The sequence below is a fragment of the Microplitis mediator genome, chromosome 6 (genome assembly GCF_029852145.1).
Source record: "Microplitis mediator isolate UGA2020A chromosome 6, iyMicMedi2.1, whole genome shotgun sequence".
Lineage (NCBI taxonomy): Eukaryota > Metazoa > Arthropoda > Insecta > Hymenoptera > Braconidae > Microplitis > Microplitis mediator.
In genome coordinates this window covers 15561777-15582187 of record NC_079974.1, presented here as the reverse complement: position 1 = coordinate 15582187, position 20411 = coordinate 15561777, and the positions used below count along the sequence as shown (strand labels likewise).

The following is a 20411-nucleotide window of genomic DNA, read 5'->3' as shown; positions in this document are numbered from 1 at the left end:
TATTAAAATATATTTTGAGGCATATGAAACACGTAAATGCCTGATTCTTCGGTTAATCGAAGAATAATTAACGTCATTCCGCATTCACAATTGGAAGAACATTCCTCTCGACATTATCATCAAGGGCATTGTCAGACAGTACCATCCATTTTTTAAATTTATGCAATTATTTTCAACTGTCATAACCGTATTAAAATTTTATTAATCCCTGGCGGATCCGACTTGCGGTAAATTACGGCACTCGGAAAAAGTACGATAAAAATACGGAATTTTACGGCAAATGATGGTAAATTGCGGTATTTTACGGTAACGGTACGGTAATTAACTGTGAATCAGCGGCAATCCTGCGGTATTTTACGGTAAAAATGCAGTACGTGACCGGAAATGTGCGGTAACATTGTGGCATTTCACCGCAAACGTGTAGATATACTGCAAAATTACGGAATTTTACCGTAAAGTAAAATATTGCACTGTGTTGCGGTAAAAATGCCGTGAATCCCCGTAAAATGCAGCAAATTAGCCGTAATAATACGGTATTTTGCAGTAAATTCGGGTAATTTACCGTAATTCAGGTTCACTAAGGATTAATTTTTTTAAATCCGTCTATCGGTTGACTCTGCGGGCCAGCCCCAAAACTTCCCGCTCTTCGAGCTCGAAAATAATTTTGTATGCCGTTTTTTTCGAAAAAAAAAACGTTTTTTACCATTTTTTCTCCAACGATATCTCTCAAACGAATTGACCGATTGAGACGGTAAGAATCGACGTGTTTTATTGAGTTCTTAAGCTGATCAGATTTTAGAATTGATTTATCTAGTCGTTTTAGAGAAATTTTATAATTACTAAAAAAAAAATTTTTTTTTAATTCACCTTGACGATCAAACTCGGTTCATCCGTTCAAAGATTACAGATATTTACATACGTACGTACGCACATACATACATACACTCGGACATCATCTTGAAATTAGTCAGAATATCTTCCTAGAACCTCAAAACATCAAGATCTCTTAGAAATTCGATTTTTGAAAATCGGACCGAAACCAATAACTTCCCGAATGTTTGAAAATTCCCAATTTTTTTAGCGGGAAGTTAAAAAAATTAAGACCTTAATTGAAAAATGGACAACGTAATTACAATTTCACCGAGATATAGAATTTTTAAAAAATTACTTACAGTTATTATTAATTAGGAATTAAACGAAATTTGTTAAATAAATTTTAGCCTACAAAATTTGAAAATTCCAACTATAAAATTGACATGAAGATTTTACTGAAATTTATTTTCCATATTTCGTTTAACTCTCAATTGATATCAACTGTAAGTATTTTTTTAAAATTTATATCTTAGCAAAATTTTCCTTTTTTCAATTGATGCTTTACTTTTTTTATTTTTAATTAATTGATCAAATTTTGATACGCTTATGACAGCTGAGTCATTGAAAATTTTTAAAAGTGGCTCTGTCTAAGAATGGCCTTAAACTAAATCACAAGGATAAAATTATTTCAAAACGAATAATATTTAAAAAAAAATAATTTAAATAATAAATATAACTATAAATTAAAATTGGGATATGATTTAAATATCGTGCAAAATATTTACGACGTTTATGAGCAATAATGGTGTGCGACTCACCGCATAAAAATGTTGTTCCAATTGTGTATTGAACTTTTCTTATGATCATGGTAATCGCTTTCTACTTTTTGGCTTTTCTAAAAATATGATAAATGCAATATGATCGAAAAGGGATGCTCAATGATGATTGACCTATTGTCAAATCGACAAGTGTTACAAATTTTAATAATATTAATATTATCAATTACTTATTCATCAGTCTTATCATACGATGAAAGATTTTTAATTATAAAATCATTACTCATGTATTTGTAATTTATAATAATAATGATAATAACTCATGATAAGTATATTCATTAGTCATAATGAATAAATTTATTTATTAAGAGTAACTTTTTATTTCTTTTTATTTTGCAACTCTTATAGTCGATACGGACAAAAAAATGTATATTATTTTAAAATGAGAATATGATAAACAATATGATAAAATAATGTCACGCATTTATGAAATAGCAATAAAATGAAGACGCAGTGAATAAGGAACTTACAACAGCAGGTGCATTATGATCTTATTTACAATTTTAATACAGTCATTAACTAATAAATATAAAAATAAATACGTAAGATTGTAAAAAATAACGAGCAAAATAAAATAATTATGGATTACTTACTTCTTTTTAAGAGTAAAAAAGCTGCGTCGTTTTGTTTCAGCTTGAGTTGGTGCTGGGAGAGTATGTGCTCTCGATGTACTCGCTCCTGCAGCACCTTGGGCAGCTTGGTTCAATACCGTGACCCATTCATTCATTTCAGCATCATCTTTAGCTTGGAACAAGAAGTCTGCACCACCCTGTGACCTAAATAAAATAATACGATATAAGTTAATAACAATTATTTCAATTAATAATAAAAGAATTTTTTTCTTTTCACGGCCATACTCTAACAGCCTCCCCCATACTTTCTAAAAATTTTTAATGACTCAACTGTGATGTGTATCAAAATTTTATCAATCAATTGAAAAAAAATTACAGCATTAATTGAAAAAAAGACAACTTCGCTGAAAGATGGATTTAAAAAAATGACTTACAGTTGATATTAATTGGGAGTTAAACCAAATTTGAAAAATCAATTTCAGTAAAATCTTCATGTCGATTTTATGGTTAAAATTTTCAAATTTTGTAGGCTAAAATTTATTCAACAAATTTCGTTTAATTCCTAATTGATAATAACTGTAAGTAATTTTTTTTAAATTCTATGTCTCGGCGTAATTGCAACTACATTGTCCTTTTTTCAATTTGTTGGATTCTCTGTAAAAAAATCAATCTTTATTCTTATATATACTTTATTTAATTATTTCTCTTTACTAAATATTCTGTTCGAAATATTATTTCGAACAGTGTTGCATTTAAGTTGTAGTATATATATTTAAGTTCAAAATATGTATATGTTTACTTAGGAAAAAGAAAGCTAGCATGGATCAAATTTTATGACCTTAGGTACTTGGGTCGACGAGAGATTGAGGCCCATGTTCCAAGTAAATGCAAGGCAATATGTTTTTCTTCATTTGCACTCATATATATATATATATATATATATATATATATATATATATATATATATATATATATATATATATATATATATATATATATTGAACTTAGAGATCTTTGTTATACAAAAGGAGGAGAGGTTGGTGGACCTCAGTGTTAAATAATATTAAAAGAATAAGTTAATCTAAGCTAAATCTCTTACGAGTGAAGACATACCCTAGAGCGCGTATTTTAATAAAAGATATAATATTCATTTGTTTAATAAATTGATTTGTTTCATTCACGATTACCATACGTAAATTCCCAACACAATTATTGCTTCAATTAATAAATAAAATTTGAATACGCTAATGACAGTTGAAAATCATTAAAAATTTTTACAAAGTGGGGGGGGGGGGCACTGTCTGAGAATGCCCTTAAATAAAAATGATAACTTACTTGACTCGGAAGACGTGTTTTTTCTTGGTGTAATCACTAGCAACGGCGATTGTAGCACCACGAAGATCGAAGGGTGCTTCACCTTTGTAAAGTTGATCCGGAGCTGCCTTGCAAGACTTTTGATCTTTGTACGCTACAAGATTTTGTCCACGGACAACCATATATACTTTGTCCCATGATCGATTTGTTGCTTTTTTCGTTGTACTTTCCCACTCGTGCTTACGCACAAGTGTCCCTTCGAATTCATCGTCACTCGGGCTTCTCTGCTCTGTTTAATTTAACAATTTTATTCAAATAAGTATTCGTTTTATAATTAACTGCTGATAAAAATTATAATTTATATTAATATATGACTATGACATGATTTAGGTATGAATTAATACTATCAACTAATTAAATTAAATATCTAATTCGGTGAACTGCATCACTGAGTACCTGAAATTGTTTTCAAATAATAAAAGTAATATTAAATTTAATTATAAATTCAAGTAAAATATATCTGGCTCAAGACATGCTTAATAAAATGTAAGCATTCATTCATTCATTGTAAAAGCAAACAGAAAAAATAACGAGCTCAAAGGATGCTTTTGATAATTAAAAATATAAAGAATAATAATAATAGTAATAATAATAATAATCTCTAGTCGTGGATAATAATCAATTCATGGCCATTACGACAAACTTACCGTGGAAGCTGTGCTCGTCATCACTCACACCGCTACGATCTAAACTCGGTGACTTGGGAGTTTTTTTCCAACGGAAGCTTCTGAACGGTGACTTGCTGCGACTACGTTCCTTACGTCGCAGTGTACCGGGTTCGGAACCAGTTCCACCTTTAGGAGCTTATATTGGGATTACAATTCAATTAACTACTTACTTATCTATATATAGATATATTTATGTGCTTGGTTTTGTAATAAGTTTATCGTTTCATGTTACCGCCGCTCCCAAAAATTTTTTGTCATCTACTTAAACGTGCTCGAATTTTAAATTTACTTACGTGCAACATGCACATGCATCTAAATAAATACTAAGTACTCGAACTAAGTTTTTTTTTAAATTGTTTTAATTAAATAAAATATGGAGGATAAAAAATTTAATTTATAGTTTGTAATTTAATGTGTAAAAATTAGGGGTCGGCAAATTGTGTTTGAATCGAATAATTCGAAACTTTTCTAATTATCCGAAAGTTTTCGAATTATTTGTAACTTTTCAAATTATTCGATTAGAATCGATAAAATTCTGATTAGCTTTCAAATATTCAATTTTTATTTAATGGAGAGTTTATTTATCTCAGAAAAATTTGAATTATAGGAAAAAATATTGTAAGTCGTTCAAAAAAAAATTTTGGAATTATTTGAAAATTTTTTAATAATTCGAGAATTTAAAAAAAATTCGGAGTTTCAAATTATTGAAAAAATTTCGATTTATTCGATTCGAAGTTTGAATCGATTAGTTTGATTCGATACGAATAATTTGTAAGTTCGAAGTATTCGCACACCCCTAGTAAAAATATTATGATAACCATAAATACTGAAGGTCTAAAATAATTTTTACGGTGGTGGTAAAAAATTTATTGACGTAGAAATTAAAAAATTATTAAAACGTATAGAATGAATATGTAATTAAGTGATTATTAAGTGAGTGATTGTAATAAGACTTTAAAAAAAGTAGTAACTATTTTTTGTAAACAGTATGTTGAATATCGGGTTTAATTCACACTTACTTGTTGGTGTTGATGGGACAGAAGCACGAGATTTGGAAGTTGTTGGAGTAATAGGTCGTGTCACATCTCCAGAAGAGAATCGCTGAGGCCTCTGAACATGCACTATACCACACCAATATACAAAATCATGCATTACATAGTTTTAATTTAAAATTGCAATCAATATTATTGTTCTGCAGTACAACAAACAATAATTAATAGACATAATTAAAATTATAATAGAAAAAAAAAATTTTAATTTAATTTACTCGATATTAATATCAATCATTTGATAAAATATATAGATGATAAAGTATACGGAGGAAAATTTCAAGTAAATATTCCAACACTGAGAAAATAATATTCAAATTATAATGTCGACATAAAGATTTTGATAAGATTTATTTTCCAAATTTCGTTTAATTCCTAATTGATATCAACTGTAAATAATTTTTTTAAAAATCTGTCTCGGCGAAAATGTAACTGTGTTGCCCTTTTTTCAATTAATGCTTTAACTTTTTTTAATTAACTATCAAAATTTTAATACTGTCATTACGATTGAGTCATTGAGTATTTTAAAAAAATTGGTTAGGGGAGGCACTGTCGGAAAATGGACTTAAGAAAATTATTTTTAATGACATCTTCAAAGTTCTGCATCAAAAATATAAAAGATTCAAAATTTTCAATAGCGTAATTTCCTGTGGTAAAAATATACAATAATTCGAAAATATTTTTTTTCTCTCAGTGTATGTGATTCAAAAATCATAGCTGACATTACTTTACGACCCTAGTAGTAATTACATTACACTGCAGTGCAATTACTATGCAGCTGTACAACATCAAAATAAATACGTAGACAGCTGCATAGTAATAGTTACATTGTAATATAATGTAATCATTACTAGGCTCGTAAAGTAATATCCCGATGCTTTTAAATCACATAAAAATATTTACTTTAAATTTTTCTCCGTGTAATAAAAAAAAATTTTAAATAATAAGCTACTAAATAAACATGCCACTTATTTTTATTAAAAGCAAAAATATGCTAATTAAATACTGATGCGTGATACTTAAATAATTTAATTCATGCAGTAAAATTTATGTGCAGTTTAAAGAAAAAAGCCAATTATAATTTATATTATACTTGAACTAGACTAGATATTAGTTTAATAATTAAAATTAATATTAATAATTATCGTAATAATAATAAACAATTAATTAAATAGTGATTTAGATTTGAAGATAATGATTCCGCCACCTGTGAATAAAAATGTTATTGCACACACGAAAGCATATTAATAACTATTAAATAATTTTAAAAGAATAAAATCTCTTAAAAATATTTTTATATTTAAACAAAATTAATATTTCAAGATAAGTGTTTAAATTAGTCATGTTTTCATTTTTCATTCATTTTTTGAATTATTGATAACAAAAAAAAATAATTGACATGAAATAATAATAGCGACAATGGTATCACTAATTGAACATTTACCTTGACAAATGTAATTAACTGATAAGTATTTAATGTGACATGTAATATGATTTGTTAAAAAATAAAAAAAACCCAATAATATTTTAGATTAAAACTTAAAAAAACTTGTGGACGTCAGTGAATTCCAATATGTCGGGTGTTAAAAGTGATTTAAAAATAAATAAATAAGAAATAAAAATATCTAAACTACTATTGAAAATGTTTAATAAAAAACATAAAAAAACTGGATATGAATTTTTTTTTTAATATTCTACCGAACACTCACCTTCCTTGGGTTTTTCTTGGGATTGCGGTGTTCGTGTAGAAGAAGCCTTGCGCGGTGCCACTGCGGTATGTGCATTCCGTGCCGCATTTTAAAGGAAAATGGGAAATATTTAAGGAATCAAAGGACAAAGGATTGAGAATAGGATCATTTAATTTATAATTTAAGGATTGAGAAAGGGTAAGTGGCAAAAATAAACGTGCTTGTTAGCAATATTCATGCTTCATCAAGATATCTTTTTTCTTTTCTTATTTTTTAAAATATTTTGTAGACTTTAAAATTATTTTTTTAAATACGAAAATTTATCAATAGTTCAAGGTTGATTTTAACTCTAAAATTTTAATTTAATTATTCAATTAATAAAATCCTTTTAGTATTTCATGATAGTCAGAGTAAATCAGTTCAAAATTTTTCCTTATTTTAAAATCTTACTTCGCGCTGTACCCAAACGTGCATTTAAATCATTAATACAGACAATTTGTTAAGTATTATAAAAATTATATTTAAAAATTTCTTACCATGATCGTCATCGCCACGCTCACCACTAGTGACACCATCAGCTTCGACCCTATAAAATAAATGAAAATTTAAAATAATTTATCTTGATATTCTATTAGAAAGTCTGGACCCTGTGAGCCAGCCCCAAAACTTCTCGCTGTTTTTCAGCTTATTGAGCGCGAAAACGTTATTTTCAATATTTTGAATTTGAAAATATCTCGGATTTTCAAAATTGAAAACAGGTACGTTTTATATTGAACTTAAAAAATTCAAGACATCGAAAAGTCATCAGTGATTAAAATAAGAATTTAAATGAGTTTTGACTCAGACTAGAGCGTTAATGTATAAAATATCCAAGAAAAATGTTAAAAACGATGTTGCTTTAAATTTTTTTATTGATAAACTCTAAATCAAAATTAAAACTCTAAGTCTCTAGAGCGAATTGTCCGATTAAAATCGTTTGTGCGGCGACATCTGATGAAAACATAAACTTCGCGAATTTTTTAAAATTTACAAAATTCTTAGCGGGAAGTTAAAAATTTTAAATACATTCATTTTATAAAAAAATTTTTAATTACCGTTCACTTGTTGGTTCATCAGGACTAGTAACAGGTGTTGTTTTAGCTAATCGTGCTGCTTCAGCAGCCGCAGCTTCTTCTTTCTTACGTCTCTCCTCTTCTTCTCTCTCTTGTTCTCGTCTCTTCAATTCTTTCAACTCAAACTATAAAACAAAAATAATTAGTCAAGTATGATAATCATGGGTTACTTTCAAGTCCAATACACCTTGCAAACATAAGCTATTTTTTAAAAGCACAGGCAGTTACTTACCTCAGACTAATTTATGCTGTAGATTCATTTTGAGGAGTGGAAATGAAAGGACATTACGAAGAAAGAATTTACATAACTAAGATTACATAATATACTCATTTTTTTAAAAAATAATTCTGTATAAATATTTTTAAAAATTACTATTTACATATTTATTGAATAATAAACTACAACATATATATTTTAAAATCCATTCAATTTTTTAAACATCGGATTACCATATTCCGAAATTTTATTCGGTGAATGAATGGCCAATTCATCAAAAACAAAGTCATTAAAATTATCAAAATTTTTAATTGGACTTAAAGAATTATTGCTGTCAGATCTAATAGAATTATTTTTACTTCTAATCCAATCAGAATCCCATAAAAAAGATTTAGGACGTATGATATTTCGAATATTTAAAAATTCTTTAGAGTTAAATGTCACTGGATAAATTATTTTAGTTCCAGTAGACGTGTACCCACGTCTGCATCTATTAATTGGTCTATAAAAACGATCTGAATAAAAGATGATGTCATGTACAATGCTGCTAAAAGAACGATTCCATTTCTTCGTAATAGTGGATGGAGGTTTTACGGGTGTGGATGTGGTAGTAGTAGAGATAGTAGGATATTCAGGAGGAGTAAAAGTGAGCCTGTGTTCAAGTTCCATCAGTGGCATGCCCAATAAGAAGTCACTACAGTGCACCATCTCAGGCTAAGAATAACCCATTAAACGTCATTCCAAAACACATACAACGATTAAGATAGTTATGATGATACAAGTGTTAAAAGCATATTTATCTCAGCTAAGATATTTTATGACAATACCATGCATTGTTACGCACACAACTAATTAATATTAATTTATCATATCAATTAGCTAAATGTCGTGGACACTAATTACTTTGTGCTAATGTATTAATTGTTAATGACTCATGCGACATATAGTAATTTATTTTAAAAAAACATACCGTAGTCAAGCGTTCCAAGGCACTAAACCTTTCTTCCTGTGCAGCTGCTGATTTTTCAAACGCTTCGTGTTTCTTTATCAAATTTTCAACTTCATCAATCGTGTGCTGTAATATTTAAGTAAAAAAAATAATATTAATTAAATGTATTTTAGATTTCGCGCTACCGATTCTAAAAAGACTTATATTTTTATACGCCTTGTGACGCCCACTACACGGAAAAAAAAAATAGTAGTGGCTACTCTCTGGGATAGTACTGAGTACTTTCTGTAAAAAAAAAATTTTAGACAGTACTGTATGCTATCTAGACTGTATCCACTACTCTCTGGAAAGTACTGAGTACTATCCCGGACAGTAGTGGATATAGTCTAGACAGTAGTGGATACAGTCTAGATAGCATACAGTACTGTCTAAAATTTTTTTTTTACAGAAAGTACTCAGTACTATCCCAGAGAGTAGCCACTACTATTTTTTTTTTTCCGTGTAGATACCCGGGAAAATTTAAATTTATAATAAATTTTTTAGAAAAAAAATGTAGAAATTATCAAGTCTACGGGTTAAAATAAAATTCAAGTAAAAAAATTTTATTGTACGATTGTGAATAATCAGTATAAATAATATAAATATAAATAACAAAAAAAAGTATTAATTAATAAGAAACATAAGATAAAAGACCTAGTACCCGATCAGAAAACTAGTACTCGATCACTCCATGTATTTGTATATCTATATTTAGTAATATTTAGTAAATATAGATATAAAAATACATGAGTGATCGGGTACTAGTTCCCTGATCGAGTACTGGGTCTCTTACCTTAAATAAAAATAAATTTTATTTATGTTTCTTACGCACATTTACTGTAGACAGAAAGCATGATAAAATCGATTTTCATTTATATTTTTTATTAATTAATGATCGATTTTTTTTTTTATTTACATTGATACTATCATTCATAATCGAAATACTAAGATCTGTTCACTTAAATTTCACTTTAATCAGTACACTTGATAATTCATACCTTAATTTTATTGGTTATTCCTTTTTTTTACTTATTCAATTATGAATTTAAATTTTCCCGGGTATATAGCAGGCACCCCAGTACGCCAGCGCGGAGGATCTGAATACGCTCTGTTTAAAACCAAAAGGGCGTATAATTTTTTTTTTTTTTAATTGCTAATTATATTGTAGACTTATTCTAAAGTTTAAATTTTTTTTTTATTTTTAGCTATAAAATAAATGTACAAGACGATTGGCAATGATAAAAAAATGATATGCCCTTTGGTTTTAAACTTAGGGACTAAAAATATATCCTTTTAGAATCAATAACGCGATTTAATTGATGACTGTAAAAATAATATATTTAAATAAATAAATCACTTACTCCAAGCTCTTGACTCATGAGATAAGGTTCCTGGGCAATTAGCCAAGCTTCAGCAACCGCAGCGTCTCTTGCGAACTGATAAACTTCTAAAATAAGTTGTAAATTTTCCCAGCGTTCTTCCCACCGATGTAATAAAGCATTTCTGTGATCTGTTAATGCTGATAATTTTTCTTTTATTTGTACACTGGCGTAGTGATTTCTTGCAAGTAAATCTTTTCCAAGATTTATGCAAGCCAACAAGTTGTCTTCTCTGGTGTCTATTTCAGCTTTCAAACTCTGGTGGTTGTTCATCAATAATTCAACTCCAGATACATCTCGTGGTTTCTCCGAAGTATTCATCTGTCTTACGACATCATCCATCCAAATCATAAGAGTCCTTACCATATTGAAGAATCTAAATAGATCACCTGTGTCTTCAAGTTTAGCTTTCCTGCCTTCGCAAAGAGCTTGGAGATTATTCCAAGCAGCAACAACTTCAGCTTCACGATTAGTTATCTCACTGGCTTTATCACCAGCATAACTGGCTTGTAGTTTTGCTGATTCCTCTTGTATCTGCGTCACTTGATTCTGAAGTGTCGATAAATCTTGAATAAAGTTTGCGTGTTTACGTTGAAGTGCTGATACTGAACCAGCATCACGTCCAAGTTCATCAGACATGGCATTTTGTTTCTCAAGAATCCTTCCGAGAACGTCTTTGCAGTCATGGAAGAACTTGTGTAATTCACGACTTGCTGCCAACATCTGGGTGCGAGTTTCAATCAACTCCAATAGATCTTGCCATACTTCATTGAGTCCGTCTTTCCATTCCGCAATTGTTGCGGCATCTGAATGTCCAGTTGCAATTAATGAATCTGCGATTTCATTTACAGCGGCCACGCGCTCAGATCCAATGGCTTCAGTGTCACGAGCAAACTCTTTGAATCTCTCCCACAGCAGGGTAACATGATCGTAATCCTGTCCAAGTTCTTGACTACCGGCAACCAATTCTCTCTCCGCGATCCACTGTTCCAAGTCATCAACTTCGCGATTCAACATAAACAGTTGGAGTGCTTCGTCTAATTTAGCACGTCTTTCACCAGCAAGATCTTTAAGACCAGCATAAAGTTTGTCGACTTGCGATTGTTTGACTGCAATTTGATCTGCTAGAGGATGTTGGTCATTTATCAACTGCCTGGCAGTCTCTCCTAGTTGACGGATTGTCTCAGCGTAATCCTCAACAGCATTTTCCAATGATTCGTGTTTCTTCATCAAATTTTGCGCTGAAATTTCGTCTTTTCCGCGATCTTCGACCATCATATAAAGTTCCTGTTCGCTCATCCAGGACTCCGCTTCGGTTGAATCGAAGAAATACTGTTGGGCTTTTTCATTTTGAAGAAGATGATTATTCCTGTCGTTAATTGCTTCCTTCAATTCACGCCATTTTTCGTGAAGCTCAGAAATAAGTCTCTGGAATTCAGAAGTTGCTTCGTGACCTTCGTCAATAAGTTTTTGTCCATTGGCACATACAGCATTTATTCTCGGCTCATGATTCTCAATTTCTGTACGAAGTGATTGATTCTTTTTCTTCAGCATATGAACATTAAAGAGCGAATTACCGTACTCGTTACTTGTAGCTTGTGGCATTTTTTCAGCAATCCATAGTTTTTCATCCTCAATATCACGACGGAATTGGAAGGCTTCTTTTTTCTTCTCCAACTGACGTTGACGGTCAATCAAAGGTGCCTTGAGCTGTTCAAATCGCTGAGCAACTTTTTCTTTTTTACATTTTATTTCTTCCATCGTTTCATCTGGAACTGTAGTCTGAAGATGTTCTGCCTGTTTGTCAAGCTCAGTAACTTGTCGTGCTTTAACTGCCATTTGTGTTTCAATCATTTGTTGTTTCTGCATAAGAATGTTTACAGAAGCAAGATCCGATCCAGTATCTGTACTTTCAATTTGTTTCTCTAGTTCGTTCATCCACGAGTCGATATCATCACAAGTTTGATGAATAAGAACTTCACGATTGGCGTCAAACAAACGTTTACCTTTCTCTTGTGTTGTAGTTTCAAGTTCTTCAAATTGATCAGCGAGTTCTGAAACTTTTGGATTAATAATATTCTCAAGTTCAGGTTTCTGTTGAATGAGGTCATTTGCGGCACGCTGAAGTTGTTCCAACCGATCTTTATTACTCGCTATTTCAGCCATGAATGCCTCGTGACGCATCCATTTGCTGTGAACGGTTTTAGCACTTCTGTAAGTCTCATCTTGGGCAGTAATATGTTTCTCTTGTACCCACTCGCCAAGTTCTTCGCAGTCCTGCAAGAACATTTGCAACTGTAACTGATCTTTCAATTTCTCCATTAGCTGATTAGCTTTTTCACGATTGGCGCTACGACGTTCGCTAATATTCTCAGCCTTCTTTTTGACTTTATCCGAAGCAAAGTGGCCTTCGTCAACCAATCGTGTGGCAAATTGAACAACAGAATTTATCTTCTCGTCGTTTGCATCCATAGTAGTCATGAAAGCTTCGTGACGTTTTATCATATTTTCTGCCTGCTCGAAATTCGAAGGAGTCTCGTCTTTAGCAAGAACGTGTTCTTGCTGAGACAACAGAACCTCGGCTTGTCTTGCGTTTTGATCGAACAGCTGAAGGTTCAATGAATTTGATAGTAAATTCTGTCGATTGACCCACATTTGATGCAACTCTTCCCATCCCATCTTAAGAGCATTGAGTCTCTCTCGAAGGAACATGTACTGAGTATCACCATCTCCTGCTTCGCTGGTTAATCGCTCGCCATACTCCATCATCTTAGTGTAATCATCCATATAATTATCGATCTCTTCCTTGATATTTTGATGCTGCGTAAGTAATTTTTCAGCATCAGTCAAACTTGTCGGAGTATCCTCACTGGCAACATCAGTTTGTGTCTTTGTCAACCAAGTTTGGAAGTGATCAAGATCACGTAAGAATCTGTGCAGATCACCAGCTTCTTCCAATTTCGCATCGCGTTCTTTCAACATCTGGGTCAATTGCTCCCAAATAGATTGAATTTGTGTTATTCTTTCGCGAATAAGTTCTGCTTCTTCAGGATGGTCTTTTTCAATCAACTGCGCTTCTTTTTCAAGGGCATCTAATTTAGCTTGAATAGCAGCGAGATCACGCTCCATACCACTGAGTCTTCGTTGAAGTGTCATAACACCTGTAAGATCCATTTCCAAGCTGTCTGTCTGCTGAAGAATCCTCTTTTTATCTTCAATCCATGAAACAGTCTCGCGGCATTCAATATGGAAGGTCTGTACGCCATGAGCTGAGTTCAATGATTCTCGTTTGTTTTCTGCCTTATCACGAAGCTCCGCCCACTTCTGATTGAGCTCATTCTGTCTTACAACGATCTCTTCAGAATTAGGATGCTCGACGTGAAGAAGTTGACGTGCTAATTGATTAACAACAGCTACTCGTGATGCATTTGCATTCATTTCCTTTTCGAAACCATCGTAACGATGCTTCATAATCTCGACATCTTCAATGTCTTTAGCTGGTACCATTGTATCTAACATACGGTTCTTTTCTCCGATCCATTGCTCTACACCGTCAGATTCGCTGAAGAGTTTGTAGAGCGACAAAGCATCAAGAAGTCTCTGTTTCCTCAACTTGGCAAGCTCCAAAAGTTCCTTGTAACGAGAGTCAATCGATGCAAGTCGCTCGAGAACTTCTGGTGATTTAGCGTCTTGTTCACCAAGTAAAGCAGCCTGTTGATGTAATTGTTCAATTGTTGTTGCATAATTCTTCAACTCATCAGTAACATCTTTGTGTTTCTTTAGTAATGATTGAACATTTGCTTCGTCTCTACCAACATCTTCTGAAGACACAAGTCGAAGAGTATCCAACATCCAGATGTCAATATCATCGGCATCAGCAAATAGTTGATGGTAATCAACAGCTTCTTCAAGACGTTTACGTCTAAATGCTGACAAATCTAACAGATGATTCCACATTGCCAAAATTTCTTGAAGTCTTTCTTGAATTCTATCGGAACCAAAGTGTTGTTGGCGAACCAGCTCATCACCTACGGCAGCTACAGACATAAGCTGAGGCTCGTGAGATTGGATTTCATTCTCCAGTGCCTTGTGTTTAGATAAAAGAAGATTGATAGTCGTAAGATCATGTCCAATGTCACCAGTAGAGACGATTTGTTCTTTCTCCTTGATCCAGTTTTCTTCATCGGCCATGTCCCAGTAGAACTGCCAAAGTTTCCGTGACTCTTCAAGTCTGGCCCGTCGTTCAACTGCCAAACGCACGAGCTCAGAGTAAGCGTCTTCAAGCTGCTGAACACGTTCGACAATAATAGCAGGATCGCAAGGACGATAGCCTTCATCTTGCTCCAAAAATCTTTGACTTTGCTGTACCACAGCCTTCACCCGTTCACCAAGAACATTAATATCCGCTTCAACTAACGAGTGTTTCTGCAAAAGATCTTCTACTCCCATCAAGTGTTTTCCATAGTCATCGGTCAAAAGACGCTGCTTAAGTTCTTCCATGCTATCAAGAATGTAAAGCATCTCCTGGAAGTTTTGCTGAAGCTGAAGTGACAGCTCGAGTCTCATACGCCTAGCGCGTAATAATTCTAATAAATAATTCCATAAACGCAATACATTGACCTTGCGTTCGTTTATCTTAAGAATATCATGATAGTTTTCGGCTTCAAGCTCTTGCGAAACAGCCATGACAGCTTGTACTCGTTCTTCGTAAGCAAAAATATCAGTTTCAATGGCTTCGTGTTTCTTAGCAGCTGCTTCAACAGCAGCAAGATCGAAACCAAAGTTATCCTGAGAAACTAATCTCTGGTTTTCAGACAGCCATGTCTCTCTCATACTCGCTTTTCTGTTAAATCTCGCGGCAAGTTGTTCCAATTTTTCTTGACGAATCAATTCTTCTCTGAGAGCAAGCTCACGTTCATGCTCAGCTTTCTCCAGGCGTTCCCATGCCTTATTAATGTCCGAAATCATTTTACCCTCTTTCGGTGTGTATGGCTTTTGATTGTTAGCCCGCATTTTAGACTGAAGAGTAAATAGCAACACTTCAAGATTACCTTTTTCAACAAATTTCGGTGGTTTCTCAATGGTCCGGTAGTTTGAAAATTGCGATAATTGAGACTGAACGCCAACAAGTGAATTAGCGAAACGACGATCACCCAAAGCTTCAATTGTACTCTCAATCCAGCGTAAAAGATCACTTGTCATGCTTTCATATTCGTGAATCATACGATCGTTCTCCATTGCAATGCCTACAACTTTACCGATTCTCTTTCCATGTACTGTCTCTTGCTTCATTTTTGAGAAGTAATGATAATATGTTACAACATAAGTTATTATTGACTTTTCATCTGGGTGATCAACAAATATATCTTCAGCATCAAGAAGTTTTGTAAGACCTAACTTGTCTTCAGCAACATTGAAAGCATTGTTAAGATTATAAATAGCGTTCGATTTAGACAATTTGTCAAAGTGGATTAGATCAGGACGATGCTTATGAATGATAGCGTTAAATGCCAGCCCATCTCGCCAGGATGTAGTGAAATTTCTGACATTGACATTGTGGTAACCAGCTGTTTTCATTTGACACCACAATAATAATGCATCTTTAGCTGATTTCGTTTCTTGATTATCAGTTTCTTCAATAGTAATATCCTGAATTTGAAACCGCAATATAATTGTCCATATAAGACCAAGAGTAAGACGTGGATTCCCGTCAACGATATCATGTGATCCCATATTTTCCAAGTGAACACGTTGTTCACGTAAAAATTGCAACGCTTTGTCGACATTCTCCAAACAATGGATTCGCATTTTACCTTTTGTCGGTCGGGGTAATCGTTCACCTGACAATATTTCTAGTAATTTTATCAACATTTTTCCATCTCGAAGATCTACATACAGATCGCCTATTCGACTCGAGCAACGGACTAAATGTGAGTTCACCCATTTTTGAAAGGTTTTCTTTTGTACCGATTCACGTTCACCTAAAAAAAAATAAATAAAATAAGTTTTGAAAAATTAAAAAAAATCATAAGCAATTTAAATCTTTATGCTATAAAAAATTTGTGAGTGAACGCGGATTAAATCCGGAGTGAATGCGAAGCAGATGACTGTTTATTTATTGAATTCCCTCGGAGTGAAATTTACTCCGAAGGGGAGTTTATTTTAATATTAAAACTTCGAAATCCCTCCGTTGCAAAAAGCAAACTCCCAATTTTCTCCATATACGGAGTTATTTTTTTTTTAAATCCAAAACTCCGAGTGAATTTGGATTGAAAAAAAATCCGTAATCACTCCAAATTTACTTCCGATTTTTTACAGTTTAATATTTCGTCTACGGCGTAAATTTTAATTACAGGAAAAAATAAACTACCCCGTAAATCTAAAACAACTTTATCATAATAATCTTCAAGTGAATCACTTATAGATAATCTTTGGCTCATATTGATTAATAAAATATAAATAAAAGTAATTAATGTAAACTCAATCAAGTCTAGTGCGTTACTGGTTTAAGAAATAAATTTCTAGACCATGTCGTTGGATTTTTTATTGATAAGAAAATATCTAAGGATGTGGTTTTTATTTTTGCCTACATGATAATATTTTCATATATGGATGTACGTATAAATTTATAAATAAATCTTAAACTTTGTACGTTTCACCCGATGTAATTATATTGTTAAATAATACTCTTAATCAGTTACATATATATAAATATATACATACCAGCCAAGGCCTTGATTCGCGATCGTTCGAATAATCTCGAGCTTGAGTTTCCTCCGTCGTATTCGTACTCGTCGACAATCTCTTGCTGAAGCGTTGGGTCCCATCCCGAACGCACCACTGAGATGTCGGTCGTCATTTTGTCAATCGGACCAACAGCTCACTTTTATTTAACCCTTTTTCCAAGGGCCTCCTGTCAAAAAAAATTCATTCATCAATTTTTAAAAATTCTACAATCAAAAATATAATTTATCATTTAAAAATAATTAATATAATTAAAACTGACGTATCAATAATCAAATTTAAAAGTATCAGTTTTATTATATAATAATATGTTATTTTTTTATCTTAGTTAAATATTAATAAGAGATATTTAAATCTCTATGACATTACTGTTACATTCATTTATAATTTATGTACTCGGATGTAAAAATAAATAATAAATATATATATTTTTTTCTCAATTATCTCAAGTGTAAGTATAATAATAATAATAATAATAATAATAATTATTATTATTATTATTATTATTATTGAGTGAAACAGGGCGATGTCAGCGAGTATTGGACGTGCGTGTAGTATAGAATGTGTAGGCACTTTAACGTTCTCTTAAATAAAAGCATCATCATCAACCATACGATGGGATTACGTCACTCTTATGATATCACAACCACAAAATATACACACGCACACATAAATATACATATATATAAAATTTTTTTTTCTCTATACAACCGGTGCTGGCAATTTAAAATGCTTAGGCTTATAGGTGTGCCGTTATATTATACTTTGCTAAGATAATCGAATACACTACACTAATAAATTCTATCCTACCTGTTTTAGAGGTCGTAAAAATAATATAATGTTCCGCATTTTCTATTTTTACACCTACATTTAAACTACTGCACTTGCAAACACTAATAATCAGTTTTTGTTTAAAAAAAAAAAATTTTAGCGATATTAAATTTTTCTACCACAGGTTAAAACTAATTACGTCTGACACGATAACTATTAATAAAATTTTTTTCTTACAAAGATACAACGAATCATCAGTTCTTGTAATAATTCATATTTTTATTTAAACTCTTTATAGACATATATTTTTTATAAATATCACAGTCGTTTCTTTGCTCATCTCTGAATAGCCACTAGTGTATTTTACTCATCATCGTTTTCTTATACCTCCTGCCATTAAGTGACTGAGTCTTAACTTTAAAAGCCAAAGCGATATTTCTTCAAGGAAAAACTACTTTTTTTATATGACACAAAAATGGAGAGAAACGTCAAGTGACCTCACTTACTCAATTCAAGTATTTTTATTTTTTTACATAATTTTTTTTTTCTTTATCTCGAAATAATAATTTACAAATTACCGAGACAAATTAAATAATTTATTTTAATAGTTTTATGTAAGTAATAATCTAGAAATTTTTTAAATCTTGATTAACTGAAAAATACTGATACGATATCTGTATTAACTTATGATATCTATATAAAAGTACATAAATCAAATTAAATTCACATTGAATAATAGTATTGTTCTGATACATTTATTCGACACTAAAGTTTTTAATTAAATATATAAAAAAAATAAAAGTTAATTGTATTACATAAGCTCATGAATCTTTTAAAAATGTGTACGGCAAATGTTTATAGTTAATCTAGGTCACATAGTAATGACGTTTGTACTAAAGTAATATCACCCATGTGATTACTAACATAAATTTTATTATTATTCGTTTACGTTTATTAAAGATCCGCTAATGTCACACCCATACTTACTCGTTATTTTTGATCTTCAATTATCGTTAAAAAAAAAAAAGTACCAGTCAAGGTTCAACTGACGATATTAAATTATCAGTACGTACAGCATTTTAAATTATTTACCGTGACTTCAAATTAATCAATAAAAAAATAATTGTTCAAATTAATAAAACAAATGTTGGAAAATTCAAAATTGCTCGACTCAATCACTCATGATAATTATTAATATTTTATTTTTTAATCCATTTTTTTAGTTTTTTCTTTCAGTTTAACTTTTATTATTAAAATTTTTTTTAAATATTCCGCCTTTTTTTTAAATGTCGCATTTTTACTTTTTAATCCCAATATCCCTAATAGCCACTTAAGCTTGAAATTGACATTAATTTGACAATTGACATTACCGAAATTTGCTGCCCGAATTCGCTGACAATTTGACAGCAAAAGCTGGAAAGAAAAACTCGCGGTTAATTTTTCCTCAATTTAGAAGTAACTTTTGTTACTAAAAAAAAACCCTAATAAAAGTTTCCTTGAATTTTTCATCAAATGTCCGTCAACTTCGGGCTTTTCCGTTTTTGACTACAATTTGTATACAACTTGAGAGGAAATTTGACGTAAATTTAATACCCGAATTAGAATGCTAATTCACTTCAAAAGTTGTTTACGAATGGTCGTCAAAAACGGAAAAGCCTGAAGTTGACAGACATTTGGCGAAAAATTCAAGGAAACTTTTGTAAAGTAAACTTTTGCTAAGCAAACTGTACTATTAGGGATCACACTAGTGATGTTGCCGGTAGTTAGTGGAGGAAAAAAAAAAGAAAAAAATAATAAATGGTAGCTAAATTTTTCATGAATTACCGGTTTCAAGTTCTTTATTAATTACAATTAAAAAAAAAAAAAGGATTTAGATAGCGATTTTCAAAAAGGTTCTTGCGAGAAAAAATACAAAGCTAAAAAAAAAAAATTAGGCCAATTTGATATTTTAGTTATCTTATTTCCGAAGATTTATACGCAACTGACAGCACTGGTTTCTTAGATTAAAATAATTAATTTTAAATCAATGGAATAATGAATCGACTTAATAAATTATCTTTGGATTAATATACAATTTAACCCATTTCAGTATAATAAAAAAAGTGTAGAGATGATTTAACATGAGTGAATTAACCGAAAAAATAATTTCGATTGTAAGTACATACGCGTTCGCGCTTGAAGTGTGCATAATTTTTTTATT

The 20411-nt window shown here is 31.5% G+C and overlaps 1 protein-coding gene across 12 annotated transcripts in view; it reads right to left on the bottom strand.

The window, feature by feature from the left end:
- LOC130670179 (spectrin beta chain) overlaps positions 1–20411 on the bottom strand; it is a 29542-nt gene that overhangs the window by 2823 nt on the left and 6308 nt on the right. Inside the window, exons 1-11 of one of the 12 annotated variants that reach the window (XM_057473420.1) lie at positions 18251–18543; positions 17420–17609; positions 10679–16677; positions 9300–9404; positions 8095–8237; positions 7537–7586; positions 7022–7081; positions 5283–5384; positions 4243–4398; positions 3557–3824; positions 2243–2425 (exon numbers count right to left, since the gene is read on the bottom strand). In XM_057473420.1, coding sequence (XP_057329403.1) covers positions 2243–2425; positions 3557–3824; positions 4243–4398; positions 5283–5384; positions 7022–7081; positions 7537–7586; positions 8095–8237; positions 9300–9404; positions 10679–16677; positions 17420–17555 — 7202 coding nt within the window. In that variant the 5' untranslated portion in view covers positions 17556–17609; positions 18251–18543. Of the gene's footprint in view, positions 1–2242; positions 2426–3556; positions 3825–4242; positions 4399–5282; positions 5385–7021; positions 7082–7536; positions 7587–8094; positions 8238–8512; positions 9044–9299; positions 9405–10678; positions 16678–17419; positions 17610–18250; positions 18544–20411 lie in introns of those variants that run through there. The other 11 variants (XM_057473419.1, XM_057473421.1, XM_057473424.1 and 8 more) reach the window with 11 other exon arrangements.